The 21,452-nt window shown below is 41.8% G+C and overlaps 1 protein-coding gene across 2 annotated transcripts in view; it reads left to right on the forward strand.

The window, feature by feature from the left end:
* The window catches only part of LOC106583670 (nuclear factor of activated T-cells, cytoplasmic 2), a 42,989-nt gene that overhangs the window by 13,760 nt on the left and 7,777 nt on the right, over nt 1-21,452 (forward strand). For both annotated transcript variants that reach the window (XM_045705441.1, XM_045705442.1), the window contains exons 4-9: nt 1,315-1,517; nt 1,814-1,986; nt 8,381-8,521; nt 14,402-14,457; nt 16,458-16,590; nt 16,817-17,506. In XM_045705441.1, the coding sequence (XP_045561397.1) occupies nt 1,315-1,517; nt 1,814-1,986; nt 8,381-8,521; nt 14,402-14,457; nt 16,458-16,590; nt 16,817-17,506 (1,396 nt within the window). The remainder of the gene's footprint in view (nt 1-1,314; nt 1,518-1,813; nt 1,987-8,380; nt 8,522-14,401; nt 14,458-16,457; nt 16,591-16,816; nt 17,507-21,452) is intronic.

The following is a 21,452-nucleotide window of genomic DNA, read 5'->3' on the forward strand; positions in this document are numbered from 1 at the left end:
AACCACCATAGGACGTTTTCATATGAAAATCGGTACGCTGGTTTGGTTTCCTGGAGCATTTGTGAGAATTACGTTTTGGTTTCACATGACCTGATAATAACCGATTCAGGGTATGATTTGCGAGACGCAAATTCAACATGACATTAGCAAGCTAGCTTGTTTACAAGGGGAAAACAGTTCCACGCGACTAACCTAATACCAACCTAATACCTGACACTCCAGTCCTGAATCCTGGACCTGCTACTGACGCAGGGTTCCAGGGTTCCTTTGTGTTTCACACACGCTACATAGAACGGACCAGGGTACCAAACGCTCCGGGCTCTTTACCAATTAAGCCTGGGATCGAGGTTAACTTTCAAGTATATTTTAAATGATAGAAGATCCACCCATATGAAGTCTAAAGTTCAGGGACATATTGACTAAGCCATGCTGGTTTTAATGTATAGTTACTAACGCAGTGAGCTGTCTTCTCATCTCAGGATGTGAAAGCCATTTCTGGGTCCAGGGCAACAGTAGTGATGCTATCCTTCTGCTAACCATTAGCCACACGCTACATATGCAAATAATTATGTCGGGAGTTGGCCTTTCGTAACCTATGAAGTCATTTTCTTTCATTATGTAACAGAATTCAACTGTGATATTGTTGGAGGTAATTAACCCTTGATGTTCTCAAAGTAATTATGGACGTCTCCAATTTCAACAGTTTTATAAGTTAATATTTTGCTAAGTACATTTAGAAAAATGGGTTCCAAAAGGGTTATCCTATGGGGACAGCCGAATAACCCTTTAAGGTTCTAGATAGAACCTTTTTGTTCTAAGAGTGTAGAATGAATTATGGTCCCGTGGATTACATATTAGAATGACGTGCACAGTTCAAAAGTAACAATTTTAGTCCGAGATATGATTATTTACTGTCATGTATAAAAGCTGTAAGAATACTGTAGCTCTGCAGTACAGAGGACACAGTATTGAATTCAACAGTATCAACAATGTTAAATGGATACACTCCAAGATCGAAGTGTGTCAGTTGTTTTTAGACCCCACATACAATGTCACTGACTGTGTAGAGTCAGCTCTGCCTCAACCACAAATGAATGGAAAAGATAAGCAGCCAATAAGATTTGTATATTACATGGTGTTTATACCTTTTCCATTCATTTGGGGTTTTGGCACATAGGTGATTCTACACAATAGATGTCTTGGGATGTGGACATATCTCAACACAAGACCACTATTGAGGTCTGAAAACGTTGTTTTTGGAGTGTAACGTCCCCATAAAGGTAAAACGTTTTGTTTGGTTGTATCTCTCGACAGCTTCATGGGTACAGAGGCACTGCTCCACTGGGCCTGCTGGTGTTCATCGGAACGGCTGACGAGAGGCTCCTCAAACCCCATGCCTTCTACCAGGTGCACCGCATCACGGGGAAAACGGTCACCACACCAAGCCAAGAGAGAAAGGTCAATGGCACCAAGGTCCTGGAGATCCCTCTGGAGCCCAAGAACAACATGAGAGCAGTGTAAGGAGAGCAGTCAAGTTAGAGACAGTACATGCACACACACACACACACACACACACACACACACACACACACACACACACACACACACACACACACACACACACACACACACACACACACACACACACACACACACACACACACACACAAACAAACATACATACATATATATGCACACACACACACACACACACACAAACATACATATATATGCACACACACACACACACATATGTTTTCAGAGCTAGGGTATAAAATAATTAATAAAACATTGTTTTACTTCCCTTGTAAAGGATTGACTGTGCTGGGATACTAAAGCTGAGAAATGCTGACATCGAGCTCAGGACAGGCGAGACAGACATGGGACGCAAAAACACCTGTGTCCGCCTTGTCTTTCGGGTCCATATTCCTCAACCAGGAGGACAGTATGTCTCTCTTCAAGTGGCCTCCCTTCCCATCGAGTGTTGTAAGTGAACTTTTGTTCCTGAAACCCAAAATTCTATTACTACTACAAATAATAATAATAAATATAGCTGCGAGCAGCAATGAACGGGGTTCACAGGATGACAGAACGGACACAAGATCAGTTGGATATCAAAGCAAGCATGTAGGAACTATCTTCCTTTATGTGCGATCAGGGAAGGCATTACCATGATTATCTCTCAATACCACAAGGATGACGCAGGTGAAGTGTAGTCTAGTACTGTAGGTTGGTTATCTTTGAATTCAAGTCATTAATGTATTGAGTTTATATATAAATATTAATATTTATAATATATATGCGCTGACTGCTCAAGCGGCACATATTCTGGTTTCTAATTTTCCTAAATAAAGATCCACTTTTCACTACGTTCAGACCACATAATAGGGCAACACTATGTGATTATACAGATACAATGCATTCGGAAAGTATTCAGACCCCATCCCTTTTTCGGAAAGTATTCAGACTCTTTTCCTTTTTCAAAATTTTGTTACGTTATAAACTTATAAAATTGATCCAATAATTTTTTCCCTCATCAATTTACACACAATACCCCATAGTGACATCACAATACCCCATAATCACAAAGTGAAAACTGTTTTTTAGAATTTTTATGCACATTCATTAGAAATAAAAAACAGAAATACCTTCTTTACATAAGTATTCAGACCCTTTGCTATGAGATCCGGAACTGGGCTCAGGCACATCCTGTTTCTTTTGATCATCCTTGAGATGTTTCCACAACTTTCTTGGAGTCCACTTGTGGTAAATTCAATTGATTGGACATGATTTGGAAAGGCACACACCTGTCTACAGTATATAAGGTCCCACAGTTGACAGTGCATGTCAGAGCAAAAACCAAGCCATGAGGTCGAAGGAAGTGTCTGTAAAGCTCAGAGAGAGGGTTGTGTCAATGCACAGATCTGGGGAAGGCTACCAAAAACTTTCTTGAAGGTCCCCAAGAACACAGTGGCCTCCATCATTCTTAAAAGGAAGAAGTTTGGAACCACTAAAACTCTTCCTAGAGCTCCCTGACCAATAACCCAATGGTCACTCTGACAGAGCTCCAGAGTTCCTCTGTGGAGATGGGAGAACCTTCCAAAAGGACAACCATCTCTGCAGCAACCCACCAATCAGGTCTTTATGGTTGAGTGGCCAGACGGAAGCCAGCACACACATACCAATTGATTGATGGACTGCTCAATGTATATATTTCTTCTCTTGCTTTGTTTGCTATTTTCCAAATCTCTGATAAGCTACCCAGGAAATGGCTGAAAATAGCCCATATTAATATATGTAGCCTTAGAAATAAGGTTCATGAGACCAATAACTTGCTAACATCAGGTAATATTCATATATAGTATTAGCCATTTCTGAGACTCACTTAGATAATTCATTTGATGATACAGCAGTAGCAATACAACGACATACCATCTATAGAAGAAACAGAAATGCTTATGGGGGAGGTGTTGCTGTATATATACAGTATATATATTCAGAGCCATATTGTCACAGGCGTCGAAAGGATTAGACCAAGGCACAGCGTGTATACTGCTCATTCTTGATTTATTTTATGAGAACACTTAAACAAAATAACCAACGACCAACAGTTCCGTCAGGTAAAACAACTAAACGGAAAATAACCACCCACAAAACCCAGAGGAAAACAGGCTGCCTAAGTATGGCTTCCAATCAGAGACAACGAAAGACACCTGCCTCTGATTGGAAACCATACTCGGCCACACGTGGAAAATGAAACATAGAAACTGAAAACTAGAACAAATTCCCCTAGAAACAAACCAACCCCAAAACACCCAAAACAACCCCCCTGCCACGCCCTGACCATTCTACTATGGCAAAATGACCCTTTTCACTGGTCAGGACGTGACACATATCCCTGTAATGCTTAGAGAAAATCTCATGTCAAGTGTTATTGAAGTGTTGTGGTTGCAGGTTCACTTGGCACATCTAAAGCCTTTTCTTTTGGGTTGTTGCTATAGGCCACCAAGTGCTAACAGTCAGTATCTAAATAATATGTGTGAAACACTTGATAGTGTATGTGATGTAAACAGAGAGGTCTACTTTCTTGGGGACCTGAATATTGACTGGTTTTCATCAAGCTGTCTGCTCAAGAGGAAGCTTCTTTCTGTAACCAGTGCCTGTAATCTGGTTCAGGTTATTAATCAACCTACCAGGGTGTTTACAAACACTACAGGAACAAGATCATTCACATGTATCAATCACATTTTTACTAATACTGTAGAACTTTGTTCTAAATCTGTATCCGTACCCATTGGATGCAGTGATCAGAGTATAGTGGCTATATCCAGGAAAGCCAAAGTTCCAAAAGCTGGGCCTAAAATAGTGTATTGGAGATCATATAAAATATTTATCTGTGACTCTTATGTGGATGATGTTACAAATATTTGTTGATCTGATGTGATTAATAAGGTGCATCCAGACGCTGCACTTGCTGAAATTATGAAATTGCTTCTTCCAATTTGATAAACATGCACCTGTTAGACTGCTAGAACTGAGTGTTAGAACTGGCTAATAAGTCTGGCTGCTTATCGGACTGGCTGACTTACTGCAAATTGAGAAATTATGTAACTAAACTAAACAAAAAGAAGAAACTGTATTATGAAGCCAAGATCAATGATATAAAGAATGACGGAAAAAAACTTTGGAGTACTTTAAATTCAATTATGGTCAGAAAGACAAATTCAACTCCATCTTTCATCGAATCAGATGGCTTATTCATCACAAAACCATTTGATGATGCCAATTATGTGTAAAGTGTGGTGTACCACAGCAGCTCTCTAGGACCTCTACTATTTTCTATTTATACCAATGACCTGTCACTGGCATTAAACAAAGCATGTGTGTCCATGTATGCTGATGATTCAACCATAAACACATCAGCAACCACAGCTAATGAAGTCACTGAAACGCTTAAAAAGAGTTGCAGTCTGTTTTGGAATGGGTGGCCAGTAATAAACTGGTCCTGAACATCTCTAAAACTAAGAGCATTGTATTTGGTACCAATCATTCCCTAAGTTCTAGACCTCAGCTGATTCTGGTAATGAATGGCGTGGCTGTTGAACAAGCTGAGGAGACTAAATTACTTAGTGTTACCTTAGATTGTAAAAAAAAAGCAAGTCCTGCAAGTTTTGTCTTATCTTGATTATTGTCCAATTGTGTGGTCGAGTGTTGCAAGGAAATGCCTAGTTAAGCTGCAGCTGGCCCAGAACAAAGTGGCACATCCTGTTCTTCATTGTAATCAGAGGGCTGATATAAATACTATGCATGCCAGTCACTCTTGGTCAAGAGTTGAGGAGAGACTGATTGCATCGCTTCTTCTTTTAATAAGAAACGTTAATGTGTTGAAAATCCCAAATTGTTTGCATAGTCAACTTACACACATCTCTGACACATACACTTACCCCACCAGACATGCCACCAGGGGTCTTTTCACAGTCCCCAAATCCAGAACAAATTCAAGAAAGCGTACAGTATTATATAGAGCCGTTATTGCATGGAACTCCGTTCCATCTCATATTGCTCAAGTGAACAGCAAACCTGGTTTCAAAAAACAGATAAAGCTACACCTCACGGGACAATGCCTCTCCTCTATTGGTTCTAGATAGTTTGTGTATATGTATTGATATGTAGGCTACGTGTGCCTTTTGTCATTTTTTATTTATTTATGTAGTTCTGTCCTTGAGCTGTTGTCTATTAATGTTCTGTATTATGTCATGTTTCGTGTTTTGTGTGGACCCCAGGAAGAGTAGCTGCTGCTTTTGCAACAGTTAATGGGAATCCTAATAAAATACCAAATACCACTCCTCAGTAAAAGGCACATGACAGCCCACAGTTTGCCAAAAGGTACCCAAAGGACTCTCTGACCATGAGCAACAAGATTCTCTGGTCTGATGAAACCAAGATTGAACTCTTTGGCCTGAACGCCAAGTGTCACATCTGGAGGAAACCTGGCACCATCCCTAAGGTGAAGCATGGTGGTGGCAGCATCATGCTTTGGGGATGTTTTTTAGTGGCAAGGACGGGGAGACTAGTCAGGATCAAGGGAAAGATGAACGGAGCAAAGTACAGAGAGATCCTTGATGAAAACCTGCTCCAGAGCGCTCAGGACCTCAAACTGGGGTGAAGGTTCACCTTCCAACAGGACAATGACCCTAAGCACACAGTCAAGACAACGCAGGAGTGGCTTTGGGACAAGTCTCTGAATGTCCTTGAGTGGCCCAGCCAGAGTCCGGACTTGAACCTGATCGAACATCTCTGGAGAGACCTGAAAATAGCTCCCCATCCAACCTGACAGAACTTTAGAGGATCTGCAGAGAAGAATGGGAGAAACTAATCAAATACAGGTGTGCCAAGCTCGTAGCGTCATACCTAAGAAGACTCAAGGCTGTAATCGCTGCCAAAGGTGCTTCAACAAAGTACTGAGTAAAGGGTCTGAATACTTATATAAATGTGATATTTCCGTTTTTTATACATTTGTTAAAATTTCTAAAAACCTCTTTTTGCTTTAGATGTGGGCTATTGTGTGTAGATTGATAGATTAAGGCTGTAACATAACAAAATGTGGAAAAAGTCAATGGGTCTGAATACTTTCTGAATGTACTGTATACAAATCACAATATCTTACATTCTCTGTCTGCATAATTTAAATCTAACATTCATTTGCATTAAATCGAACATTAAAGTTCACTTGAGAAATAGTTATTGCTCTAGTATCCTATGGTGCAACTGGTGTCAATGACATCCACAGTGCCACAAACGTTTCTGGTGCAGCCATCTAAAGTTGCAGTGGCTTTATATTCACACAGCTTCTAAGGACTACATAACATCTACATAAGGTTTACATACCAAATTTCATGGCCCCATGTGCATCGGTTCAGTTCTTATAGTCTTGGTGTGATATGGTACCATCTAGTGGTCTAGCATTGCCGACTTTGAATGCAGCAAATAATCATTCTTAAATTCATTAGAAGCTAATTCATTGAGTTTATATACTAAATCTGGAGTCAATATAACTCGTGGTTCATGAGTATTTTTAGCATTAGCATATGTGCTAACGTCCATCTATAGGTACAGTGCAGCCATATTTAAATGCAGCAACAACAAAAAATCTCAAAACCATTAAAGACTGATGTAGTCTAAATATAACATTTGGAGTGAATATGACGTATGGTTCATAAGGAGAAGATTATTACCAAATTCAGACAGGTTAATCTTAGGGACGTCCCTGATAGCGATGACACGTTTTAAATTGATAGGCCACTGTGGAGTGGATTTACAGTGGTTTAAATGGACATGTAAAATCAGATTTTTGATTTGTCACTAACTCAAGCCATCTTTTGACCGATCCATTAGCTTTTCTCTAACTTTGTTGATTACATTCCAAATTTGGTGTCATTTGGTCTTACGGCTCATGAGAAGAATATTCATTTGTTTGCATATTTTATGTGCTAATATTCATCTACTGCTATAGTGTGGCCATCTTTGAATGCATCAACGTTATTTTCTCAAACGTTATTTTCTCCAAAGATACAATTTGGAGTGAATCTGACTTTTCGTCCACGAGAAGAAGATATTTTATGATTATTTTAATCATAAGAATGATATAGTCAAAAAAGTGAATTGTTAAAGGGATACTTCGGGAATTTGCCAATAATGCCTTTTATCTACTTCTGATCAACTCGTGGATACCATTTCTATGTCTCTGTGTCCAGTATGAAGGAAGTTAGAGGTAGATTTGCAATACAATGCTAACTAGCATTAGTTTAATGACTGGAAGTCTATGGGTATCTGCTAGCATGTCTTTCCACCCTCTGTGGAAAGGGTTCTACCTGGAACAAAAAGGTTCTTCAAATGGTTCTCCTATTGGGACAGCCGAATTACTCTTTCAGGTTCTAGACAGCACCTTTTTTCTAAGAGTTTATTCTTGAGTTATTTGTCAAGAAAAAAAGAAACAAAATAATACAGAGAATAACAATAAAGCTTCGCTATCAACCACAAAAAATCATCTGCAGAGCGATTGAATTAGAAACTTTTATTCATTGATGTGCTTTAAAAGGAGGGGATTATACAACTGGAATTTAGTAATCTACGTCATGATGAGTCATTTGCATTGGAATGGATAATATGCCTTCATGTCTTAGTTGAAATGGTTAAATGCGGAAAACACATTTCAGTTGAATGCATTCAGTTGTACAACTGACTAGGTATCCCCCTTTCACTTTCCCTTTACACTTATTTTACTCACAGCTTGTGCAAAACGTTGCCCTCAGAATGTGACTCATGTTCTCCTATGGTTGTTCTAATGTTCTCCTAAAGACGTTCTACTGTCGTTCCACAGCCCAGAGGTCGGCCCACGAGCTTCCCACTGTAGAGCGCCAGGACGTGGAGCGCTGCTCGGTTCTAGGGGGACAGCAGGTGATACTGACAGGACAGAACTTCACCTCTGATTCCAAGGTGGTGTTCACAGAAAAGACACCTGGTGAGGACTTTACAATCAATCAATCAATCAATCAAATATATTTATTAAGCCCTTTTTACATCAACAGTTGTACTTTACAGGAGCCTTGCCTAGACTCCTAAGAGCAAACAGAAGGGCAAAAGTAATTGTATCTTATAATGGCATACTGTACACCTCCTTTAGTAATGTTCAGCATCATGGTAGTAAATTAGAGAAATGGGCTAAGCCTTTAAGTCTTTTCTTCACACAGCAGTTAGTAGCCTTGGGTTGTGTGAGCCCGGAGCATAGCGTGAGGCAGCTTGATGTACAAGTACACTCCCTGAACAGGATGCTATAGTCTATCTATAATCTATCGCAGGGCCTTACCCCGAATTGGGGTTGAATGCCGGTAAATGGGTTACCGAGATATACTGAGATATCCCTCCCAAAACCACTCCCTTTTCCCCGGATAAATAACTGCGAGAATTATAATAAATTATTTATATGAACAGCATGACGTGAAATGGAACTGTTCAATTATATGAGATGTCTAAATATGTTCTTCTCTTTGGCCTTCGCTCTGCTATCTGCATGATCAATGATCAACACTCAGGGTGGGGACAGACAGCGCATGTTTAATCTCATCATGGTAACGTTTTTTTCTTGTGACAGGTAGGCCCTACATTTGCTCCAGCATTGCCTTTGCTGCAGTAACATAAGGACTGAATGCGCATCTAATTTACATGTCTCCGTCTGGCTTTCGGGGGCCACCATATCTTTTTATTGTACTTTATTGTAGTTGTTTTAAATCAGTGCATACAGGAGCACACTCTCGTAGTCTTTCTCTCTCTCCAACAATTCCATTCAAATTCCAGCCAATCCAAATAGACCTTTACAAAAAAAGATTGCAGTTTTGAAACTGCAGTAAATGTACAATAAATGACTGTAGTATTTTGGACCCAGTAATTGCTGAATAACTGCAGTGTTATCCTGCACTCTAACTGCACTTACACTACAAAATGACTGCAGTAAAAAAACACAGTGTTATTGTGGATGTCACGTCCTGACCATAGAAAGCTGTTATCTTCTATGGTAGAGTAGGTCAAGGCGTGACAGGTTTTTTTTTCTAGTTTAGTTTTTCTATGTTGTTATGTTCTAGTTTTGTATTTCTATGTTGGGTTTTTGTTTGGGATGATCTCCAATTAGAGGTAGCTGGTCATCGTTGTCTCTAATTGGAGATCATACTTAAGTAGGTGTTTTTCCCACCTGGGTTTGTGGGAGATTGTTTTTGAGTTAGTGTATGTTTCACCTCTGCGTCACGGTTTGTTGTTTTTGTTCTTTAGTTTATGTGTATGTATTGCATAGTTTCACAGTGAAAATAAAATGTGGAACGACACACACGCTGCACTTTGGTCCGCTCCTTCCTACGACAACCGTGACTGAATCTCCCACCACCAAAGGACCAAGCAGCGTGGAATGGACCAGTGGACTTGGGAGGAGATACTGGACGGGAAAGGACCCTGGAGGCAGGCTGGGGAGTATCGCCGTCCTAAAGAGGAGATTGAGGCAGCGAAAGCGGAGCGGTGATATTATGAGGCACTATACCAACCACGAGGCAGCCCCCCCAAAAAAATGTTTTGGGGGGGGGGGCACACGGGGAGATGGAGACCTGAGCCAACTCCCCATGCTTACCGTGGGGAGCGAGTGACGAAGCAAGCACCGTGTTATGCGGTGATGCGCACTGTGTCGCCAGTGCGCATTCACAGCCCGGTGTGATCTGTGCCCGCGCCCCGCATTTGTCGAGCTAGGTTGAGCATTCAGCCAGGAAGGGTGGTGCCTGCTCAGCGCTCCTGGTCTCCAGTTTGCCTTCTCGGTCCAGGATATCCTGCGCCGGCTCTGCGCAATGTCTCGCCAGTCCGTATTCACAGCCCAGTGCGTCCTGTGCCAGCGCCCCGCGTTTGCTGGGCGAAAGTAAGCATCCAGCCAGGATCGTTTGTGCCAGCTCTATGCTCGAGACCTCCAGTGCGCCTCCACGGCCCAGTATATCCTGTGCCTGCCCCACGTACCCGGCCTCCGGTGAGTCTATCCAGCTTGGTACGCCCTGTGCCTGCTCCTCGCACTTGCCCTGAGGTGCGTGTCACCAGTCTGGCGCCACCTGTGCCAGCCCCACGCATCAGGCCTCCAGTGCGCCTGCCCAGTCCGGGGTGTCCTGTTCCTGCTTCCCGCACTCGCCCTGAGGTGCGTGTTACCAGTCTGGCGCCACCTGTGCCAGCCCCACGCATCAGGCCTCCAGTGCGCATTCCCAATCCAGAGCTTCCGGCGACAGTTCCCAGTCCAGAGCTTCCGGCGACAGTTCCCAGTCCAGAGCTTCCGGCGACAGTTCCCAGTCCAGAGCTTCCGGCGACGTTTTACAGCCCAGAACCTCCTGAGATGGCCCGCAGCCCGGAACCTCCGGTGATGGTCCGGGTCCTTCGGCGACGATCCAGGGTCCGGTGACACAAAAGCAGAGGGATCAGCAGGCGGAGCAGGGGTTACGCCCCGAACAGGAGCCACCTCCTCTGCTGGAGGATCTGCGGGATGAGAAGGTTCTGCGTACTGCACCCGAGCCGCCATAGACATTAGTCACCCTCCCTAACCCTCCCTTTTTTTTTTTTCCTTTTTTTTTTTGGTTATGTTTGGAGTCCGCACCTTTTGGGGGGGGGGCCGTACTGTCACGTCCTGACCATAGAAAGCTGTTCTTTTCTATGGTAGAGTAGGTCAGGGTGTGACGGAGGTGTTCTAGTTTAGTTTTTCTATGTTATGTTCTAGTTTTGTATTTCTATGTTGGATTTTTGTTTGGGATCTCCAATTAGAGGCAGCTGGTCATCGTTGTCTCTAATTGGAGATCATACTTAAGTAGGTGTTTTTCCCACCTGGGTTTGTGGGAGATTGTTTTTGAGTTAGTGTATGTTTCACCTCTGTGTCACGGTTTGTTGTTTTTTTGTCATTCAGTTTATTTATGTATTGCATAGTTTCACAGTGAAAATAAAATGTGGAACGACACAGACGCTGCACTTTGGTCCGCTCCTTCCTACGACAACCGTGACAGTGGATGCAGCATACTGCAGTTACACTGCACTCTGACTGCAGTTATACTGCACTCGAACTGCAATCTTTTTTTTGTAAGGGGATAACTTGTTTCATATAGATGTCCTAGCCTACCGCTTTCAGATAATACATTCATGCAGTATTAGCCATTTATCTAATGAATGATGGGTTATTCATAAGTGGATAATCTCTGTCTCTTGTGCAATACGAATTTTGGCTGGAAATACTGGGTTACCTGGGAGAAAAGTGATTTATTCTCGGGATGGCACATTTGTAAAATATACAACCCTACCCCAAATCTATCTCCTTAATGCTGAGTGCCAAGTAGAGATGCACCGGGTCGGATTCTTATGACTATCAAACTCCCACCCTTCCGATCTCAGGGCAGACACTCAAACCACAAGGCCACTGAGTTCCTACAGCTCTAATTGATCATTATTTTTGTAATAGTTGTCCTATTGACATGACAGTTGCCAGAATGGTATTTTTTGTATATATATATTTTTTTACCTTTGGCTCACTCTTTCTCTCGCAATTTTACTCTGTTGTGATCCAGAATGAATGTACTGCATGTTCTGAAACCAACATGCTCAGCTTTCACCTGCTTAGATTTGTATAGATTACTGTTCTCAATGGACTGGTTTCAATGGACTCCAAGCTCTCAATCATCACCATGGCTGTACAATGCAAAGATTTATTTCAGACCACCACTACTAGCCCAACATGGATATGATTATTATCATCTAGTTTGTTTATTTGTATTCCCATCTTGTTTGCATATTGCCAAGGCAACTGTTAGCACTGGAGCCATAGTACAGGGCAGTGATATGTCTAGTTCAGTCGTAATAACACCCTGACTGCAATACAGGAAGGGGAACTAGATAATCGGTTTACAGTGACGCACTACTCCCAAAAGCTTGGAGTTGGAACAGTCACAAAACAGTTATGCACTGCACATGCTCAAAGAACACAAATCAATCAAATATGCCAGTTAGCAGACACTTTTTTCCTGTGGGAATTGAACCTATGATCTTAGCCTGGCCACTGCTACGCTCTTCCTGAGTCACATAGGACAGTCATTATTTAAATTATTCATTTTCATCATTGCATCGTCATTACAGGATTATGACGCCTCTGTGCCGTGTCTTCTAACATAGAGGTGTTAGGTAACAAGGTCTGGGTCTTCTAACATAGAGGTGTTAGGTAACAAGGTCTGGGTCTTCTAACATAGAGGTGTTAGGTAACAACGCCTGGGTTTTCTAACATAGAGGTGTTAGGTAACAACGCCTGGGTCTTCTAACATAGAGGTGTCAGGTAACAAGGGCTGGGTCTTCTAACATAGAGGTGTTAGGTAACAAGGTCTGGGTCTTCTAACATAGAGGTGTTAGGTGACAAGGTCTGGGTCTTCTAACATAGAGGTGTTAGGTGACAAGGTCTGGGTCTTCTAACATAGAGGTGTTAGGTAACAACGCCTGGGTCTTCTAACATAGAGGTGTTAGGTAACAAGGTCTGGGTCTTCTAACATAGAGGTGTTAGGTGACAAGGTCTGGGTCTTCTAACATAGAGGTGTCAGGTAACAAGGTCTGGGTCTTCTAACATAGAGGTGTTAGGTAACAAGGTCTTCTAACATAGAGGTGTTAGGTAACAAGGTCTGGGTCTTCTAACATAGAGGTGTTAGGTAACAAGATCTGGGTCTTCTAACATAGGTGTTACTAACATAAGTGTTAGGTAACAAGGTCTGGGTCTTCTAACATAGAGGTGTTAGGTAACAAGGTCTGGGTCTTCTAACATAGAGGTGTTAGGTAACAAGATCTTCTAACATAGAGGTGTTAGGGAACAACGCCTGGGTCTTCTAATATAGAGGTGTTAGGGAACAACGCCTGGGTCTTCTAACATAGAGGTGTTAGGGAACAACGCCTGGGTCTTCTAACATAGAGGTGTCAGGTAACAAGGTCTTCTAACATAGAGGTGTTCGCTAACAAGGCCTGGGTGCAGAATAAAGGCACTGTTATGAGCTTGTAAACTGCTCTCTTGTTTAGCATGTGGTTTAGTGCGAGAGGATGTGGTTAGACAAACATCGATACCATCTCCAAGCAGACAGACGTTTCTGTCTCACTTTACTCAAAACGTGGTCTGTAAGCAGGAGGTAAACGTTGAGATGGGAATATACTAGAACAGAGATCAATGGCAATCATTACTGATACTGCCTACGTACCAGTTTCTGAGAAGAACATGGGGGTGGATATGCGGTTTTCATATAAATCTTCATCACCATTATAGGTTTACAGATGCCTGCTTAACATTGTGAAAATTGTTTTTGTAATTGCTAAGTTTGATGCTACCAACACAGACCTGTGTTTGTTGGTGAGTGTTCATGGGATGTTAAAGCTTCTATCTGTAAATACACCAGCTAGCTTGTCTTATGCCCTTATATTTTAAATAATAACAATAAATTATATTTCTAGTTTCTAGTTGCCTTAACACTCCTGGCTTCACACTCCTGCCTTCACACTCCTTCCTTCACATTCCTGCCTTCACACTCCTGCCTTCACATTCCTGCCTTCACACTCCTTCCTTCACATTCCTACCTTCACATTCCTGCCTTCACACTCCCTCCTTCACATTCCTGCCTTCACATTCCTGCCTTCATTTTCCTGCCTTCACACTCCTTCCTTCACAGTCCTTCCTTCACATTCCTACCTTCACATTCCTGCCTTCACACTCCCTCCTTCACATTCCTGCCTTCATATTCCTCTCTCTACTTATTGTATGGTTTGTTCATATCAATCTCTGCTCCCCTCCTGATTAAGGTACACTGCATTGTGTTTCTTTCAGACGGGCTGCAAATCTGGGAAGCAGAAGCTACAGTAGACCGAGACAAGAGCCAGAAAGTGAGTTACTGTCCTATCACCTTTACCAACAGTACTAGCTAACTCCTACACTGTAAAAATAGAAAGTCTCAAAACACCATGACTGTGTAGTGAAACCACGAGAAGTAGTGCACCTAAGCTGAGATCTGGTGTTTGGAGGGTGTTTCAATCTAAACCCAATATAACAGTTATGATACACTGAATGTGTTTTAACGCTGTAATATCTAACTTATTGGGTGACCCGACCAAATTCACATAGAAATGTGAGTTAAAGATCTATCATTCTCATTGAACGCAACTCTATGTGCGCTATTTCTATGCTTCCCATTCTTAAGTTTTTGTACACCAGCTTCAAACAGCTGAAAATACAATATTTGTGGTTATTGAAAATATATTTCACAGCGGTTTATATGGTACAATGATTCTCTACACGTTGCTTGTTTTGTCACATAAACTGAAATTAGGTGAAGTACTAGAATTTTAGCAACCAGGAAATGACGGAGCAATGTCTGCATATTGCACCTTTAAAACAGAAAATAAGTACTCTGAAACACCCAAAGTGGTTCTTCAACCTGAATATTGGTGTTTTTAAGAGAGTGTTGTGAAAACACTTTTGGGGGTTTCAGTGCATGTAAAAGTCAGCGTCAAAACACAAAAACGGTGTTTTCTCATACAATCAATGGTTTACAAAGGCTACTAGTTTATAGCCTAAATATCAATATTTTTTGGTGAAATTCCACCTTTATTTGTTCAACGCTTTATTTAGACAGATTAGAAACAGGAGGGGCAGTAAGATGGTACATTTAGTTAGAATTTTACTCAATCAACCTCAGCCACAATGTAAGAAATTATTCTGGGGTGAATTTAAATGGACCAACATATAGTATAGTAAAAAATGTATAATAAAAATGAATGCAAGTGGTGCAGAGCCTGTGGTCTAGCGGTAACGCCTCCGGCATAGACACGTCACCCCTTTCCACACCGAAGACCAGGGTTAAATTCCCTGCTACAACCCTTCAGTCTGTTTCTCCCATCTATCTGTATCCCCTCTGTCATTTCAGAACTGCCTCAATGAAGTGTTAAAATATATTTTCATTTTTTTTATTCATTTCAATGATTTGTTAATTTAATTTTACCAAAATAATGTTAGAATACATCCAACTTAATATGTTGCTCAATTTATTTAATGACGATAACCAAAGAGACTGAGAGAGAACATTGAGGGATTGAACTCATTGGAAGTCTTTGGTTTTAATTACCTTGCTTTTCCTATCTTGCCACATGACTGTTTTTAGAGGATTGTGTGTAATAAATTCTTTCTAACAATGTTGTATGCATGTTTGAAGAAAAAAAAAGTATATTAGTATGAAGCTTGTGGTGAGGTGTAATGGAGGTGTAATGGATCATGATGAACGCATATCAAAACCGTCAGTCAAATTTACATTCTATTCTTGCAGTTCAACCTCCAGCTAGTGCTGGTTGTTTGAACACTGTACTTGATGATGCCGGCCAAAAAATGTAAGCTTTAAGACACTTCATAAAAAGGGATCTAATTCTGCCCTAAATGGGATTTAAAATATCATAATGGTGTTTAGAAGCTTTTAGAGAGTGGAAACAACACCAAAATAGAAGCTATCTAATTCTGCACTAAACAGGACTCGAAACACCAAAATAGTGTTTTAAATTTGCTGTTAGTGCTGCTAGTCCCTGGCAAGGTGTTGCACAACACTTGATTAAGTGGTGTTACAACACACCATGTAATGTTTCAGAACATCTCAGGATGATGTGTTTCAATACTCCAGCAAAGATAAGGTTTCGTCTCCTTCAAGTTGGTGGTAGCTCAGTTGCCACTAGTTGTGGTGTTACAAAGCGCTTCATTTTAACAGTTTACTTTTCCTTGTCAATGTTCTTCTACATGATGTCGTACAGTCTCAGTATAGATATGTCCACACCGTCGCCCAGTGATACTCTCTATGACAAATGACTGATTGACGTTCATCTGCACCATATGTTATATCTAGAGCATGCTGTTTGTGGAGATCCCTCCGTATCGAGATCCCACCATTCATCACGCGGCTAAAGTCAACTTCTATGTGATCAACGGGAGGAGAAAACGCAGTCAGGCGCAGCACTTCACCTACACTCCTTTAACCGGTGAGTCCATCCTTGCTCTATCCTTACATCGTTTAGTCATCATTAGAACTGGATACAGCCACACCTTACATTGCAAATTTCATCACTATCCCATTGATTACTAGTTGAAGGAATAGTTCAGCCAAGTTACATATTGACAATGTGTCATTTTTTGAAGTGTGAACACCAACTGTTAATTATAACTCAAATCATCCAAAATCTGATTTAGAGTTGATGTCCTTTTCAGTTCCCGCCATTAAAACGGAACCCGTAGATGACTTCCAGTTCGGCCAGCTGGGCTGCGCTGTCTCCCAAATCCTAGGAATGTCATCCAAGTCCTACCACCACACCCCCAGTAGCCACCTCAACCCTAATAGCCACATAGTGGCTGGCATGACATCCTTGGCATCCTGCCAGCGTGCGAGCCATCATGATCCCAATGCCTATCAACCACAGGACCCATCTGTCTATTACCCCAGTAAAAGCCGAAGCCTGGGTAGCACCCCTGTCCTGAATCAAGATATGAACCACCACCCAGTGATGGTCCACAGTGGTTCCCCATCTCAGATGTCCTATACCCAGCACTACTCCAGCCAAGTGTCCCAACCCTTCCACCCCTCTCGCTCGGCCACCAATCAGCGAGTTGTCAACGTAGCTGTCCCATTGGCCCAACACCAGCACGCCACCATGGTTGGTGATGGGTACCGGGCTGCAGCTTCATTATGGAAGGTTGGTGACTCGCCAGAGGCCTGTTCCTCAGAAGGCCAGTACCAGGGCTTCATGCACTCGGTGGTGCCTGTCTTGAGCAGGTCTCCACCACGACACAGCCACATCCTGACCCAGAGAAGTCCAGCCGCTACAGGGAGCCAGAGTGGGCCAGTCCCTGGGAAGGTGACAGCGAAGCAAGAAAACCTGAACCAAGCCTATCTGGATGATGGTGAGTTAGTACAAAACATATTGGATACTGCAGAAACGTACTGTACCCCAGGCTCCTCTAACTTGTTTTAAATTCGTGACAATGTGTATGGTTAAATGGTTATTGATGCTGGAACTTGGGATGGACTATACTGATATACAGTGCACAGCAACATTTTCAAAGAGACTCTGATATGTTTGAAATCGGAAACTCATTTAGCCATATCCCTAAGCGTGACTACAGTTTGTACAAAGGAGATACAGATGATGAACAAACAGAAACAGAACATGTACACACACAAACAAACGTTCTAAATAGTACCAGATAGGGGTTCTATGTCTTGTAACCATAGCGGAAGCCTGTTTTTAAGGTTCAATAAAGAACCATGCTCATAAGGTTCCAAATGGAACCTGTATGGTGCTGTAAAGAACCTTTTTCCTAAGGTTCTATAATGAACCATTAAAAAAGGTTCTATATAGTACCAAAAAAGGGTTTTGCAATGGTTACAACCCTTTTTTATGGTTATTTATAGAACCTTTATGGAGAATGGATCTATAAATAACCACAAGACACCGTCACTGGCCATAGTCATATATAATATCTAATGGCATAACACAACACTTTAGGTAAACTGGAATGACACTCATTCGAGGTTGCACAAAAAGAGCTGTGAGCAAACCATGCCACAAAATATTCAAATGAGCCATCTCCCATACATTATCACTAAAAGATCAAACAACCCTTTTATGAACTTTAAGGAACCATTGAAGTGCAACAAGAGTTCCACATAGAACCATCACCCTTCCCAAAGAACCCTTGAGGAACCTTCATTTTTTTGTGTGTAGAGCACATGTGAAAACAGTCAGTATGTGAATGTGTGCCAGCAGTAGCCTCCCATTATCAACTGCCCTAGCCTTTGGGCCTTGACAGAGGAGGGATAGGGTCTTCTACTCTGAATCCGTCAGCATCAAATCAATTCCTAGACCCAACACTAGATTCAGGGTTTTGGCAATGAGGCCCTTTATCTACTTCCCAAGAGTCAGATGAACTTATGTATAACATTTTTATGTCTTTGCGTACAGTTTGAAGTCGTGTTAGCATAGATACCCATAGACTTCCAGTCATTCCGTTAACGGTAGTTATCAAAACTATCTCTAACTTCCTTCATACTGGACACAGAGACATAATGGTATCCATGAGTTCATCTGACTTTGGGGAAGTAGATAAGGGGCCTCATTGCCAAAATCCCGAAGTATCCCTTTGAAAGATTGGATAGCTCTGAGTAACCCCATTTCCATCCACAGGTCGTATGTGAGTAAAGTCACAACGTATAAAGAAAATCATGACAGCTGTGATGGAAACAGGAAGTTTCATTATAATTTTTGAAATGCCGAGAGATCATTTGTTCGTTCGACATGGTGGGATCTTTTTGTTTCGGTAAAAAGTATTATGCGAGAAATGGTGGTGGAAACGCCTTCATGCCAAATATTGATATAATAACCATCATATCGAAGTAAACTTGCAGTCATGCAATGATATGGTGTGTGGTCCTCCCACTACGACTCGGGAAACTATGCAGTTTATTAGGCTACATATAGTGCCTTGCAAAAGTATTCATTCCCTTGGCGTTTTGCCTATTTTGATGCATTACAACCTGTAATTTATATGGATTTTATTTGGATTTCATGTAATGGACATACATAAAATAGTCCAAATTGGTGAAGTGAAATGTAAAAAATAACTTGTTTCAAAAAAATTCAAAATGGAAAAGTGGTGTGTGCATATGTATTCACCCCCTTTGCTATGAAGCCCCTAAATAAGATCTTACCTTCAGAAGTCACATAATTACTTAAATAAAGTCCACTTGTGTGCAATCTAAGTGTCACATGATCTGTCACACGATCTCAGTATATATACACCTGTTCTGAAAGGCCCCAGAGTCTGCAACACCACTAAGCAAGGGGCACCACCAAGCAAGTGACACCATGAAGACCAAGGAGCTCTCCTAACAGGTCAAGGACAAAGTTGTGGAGAAGTACAGATCAGGGTTGGGTTATAAAAAAAGATCTGAAACTTTGAACATCCCACAAAGCACCATTAAATCGATTATTAAAAAATGGAAAGAATATGTCACCACAAGAAACCTGCCAAGAGAGGGCCGCCCACCCAAACTCACAGACCAGGCAAGGAGGGCATTAATCAGAGAGGCAACAAAGAGACCAAAGATAACCCTGAAGGAGAGAAAAGCTCCACAGCGGAGATTGGAGTATCTGTCCATAGGACCACTTTAAGCCGTACACTCCACAGAGCTGAGCGTTACAGAAGAATGTCCAGAAAAAAGCCATTGCTTAAAGAAAAAAATAAGCAAACACGCTTGGTGTTCACCAAAAGGCATGTGGGAGACACCCCAAACATATAGAAGAAGGTACTCTGGTCAGTTGAGACTAAAATTGGCCATCAAGGAACACGCTATGTCTGGTGCAAACCCAACACCTTTCATCACCCCGAGAACACCATCCCCACAGTGAAGCATGGTGGTGGCAGCATCATGCTGTGGGGAAGTTTTTCATCGGCGGGACTGGGAAACTGGTCAGAACTGAAGGAATGATGGATGGCGCTAAATAAAGGAAATTCTTGAGAGAAACCTGTTTCAGTCTTCCAGAGATTTGAGACTGGGACAGAGGTTCACCTTCCAGCAGGACAATGACCCTAAGCATACTGCTAAAGCAACACTCGAGTGGTTTAAGGGGAAACATTTAAACATCTTAGAATGGCCTAGTCAAAGCCCAGACCTCAATCCAATTGAGAATCTGTGGTATGACTTAAAGATTGCTGTACACCAGCGAACCCATCCAACTTGAAGGAGCTGGAGCAGTTTTGCCTTGAAGAATGGGCAAAAATCCCAGTGGCTAGATGTGCCAAGCTTACAGAGACATACCCCAAGAGACTTGCAGCTGTAATTGCTGCAAAAGGTGGCTCTACAAAGTATTGACTTTGGAGGGGGGAATAGTTATGCACGCTCAAGTTTTCTGTTTTTTTGTCTAATTTCTTGTTTGTCTCACAATAAAAAATATTTTGCATCTTCAAAGTGGTAAGCATGTTGTGTAAATCAAATGATAGAAACCCCCCAAAAATCTGTTTTATTAATTCCAGGTTGTAAGGCAACAAAATAGGAAAAATGCCAAGGGGGATGAATACTTTTGCTAGCCACTGTATTAATTAAGTTATGATGAACTTCACAGGGTGGTAAAAGTACACGGTGATCTTACATTTACATTTACATTTAAGTCATTTAGCAGACGCTCTTATCCAGAGCGACTTACAAATTGGTGCATTCACCTTATGATATCCAGTGGAACAACCACTTTACAATAGTGCATCTAAATCTTTTAAGGGGGGGGGTTAGAAGGATTACTTTATCCTATCCTAGGTATTCCTTAAAGAGGTGGGGTTTCAGGTGTCTCCGGAAGGTGGTGATTGACTCCGCTGTCCTGGCGTCGTGAGGGAGCTTGTTCCACCATTGGGGTGCCAGAGCAGCGAACAGTTTTGACTGGGCTGAGCGGGAACTGTGCTTCCTCAGAGGTAGGGGGGCCAGCAGGCCAGAGGTTGATGCTCCTTTCCAATAAATATCAAGGGTTTGATCCTGATGACATATTCGATGCTTGACTGCCATTTGACAAATAAAAATATTCCATATTTATCCATAATAGTCTCATCATGTAGTCTAGCCTACCCACATTGTATCTGTGAGCTGTTGGCTAGAGAGCACGTGCCAAGACCAGAGTAGACACATTTGCTATTTAACACAACAGTTTGTGACAAAATGTGATGGAAACACATTGAACTTCAGATTTCTATTCGGTACATGAAGACTTAAGCGAAAAAGTATATTTTGTGTGCACTATGTCATCACGCACTGATTTTTATACACAACAAGTCCGCTTGGTGGAAACACACCACTGGTGGG

The sequence above is a fragment of the Salmo salar genome, chromosome ssa22 (genome assembly GCF_905237065.1).
Source record: "Salmo salar chromosome ssa22, Ssal_v3.1, whole genome shotgun sequence".
Taxonomy (NCBI): domain Eukaryota; kingdom Metazoa; phylum Chordata; class Actinopteri; order Salmoniformes; family Salmonidae; genus Salmo; species Salmo salar.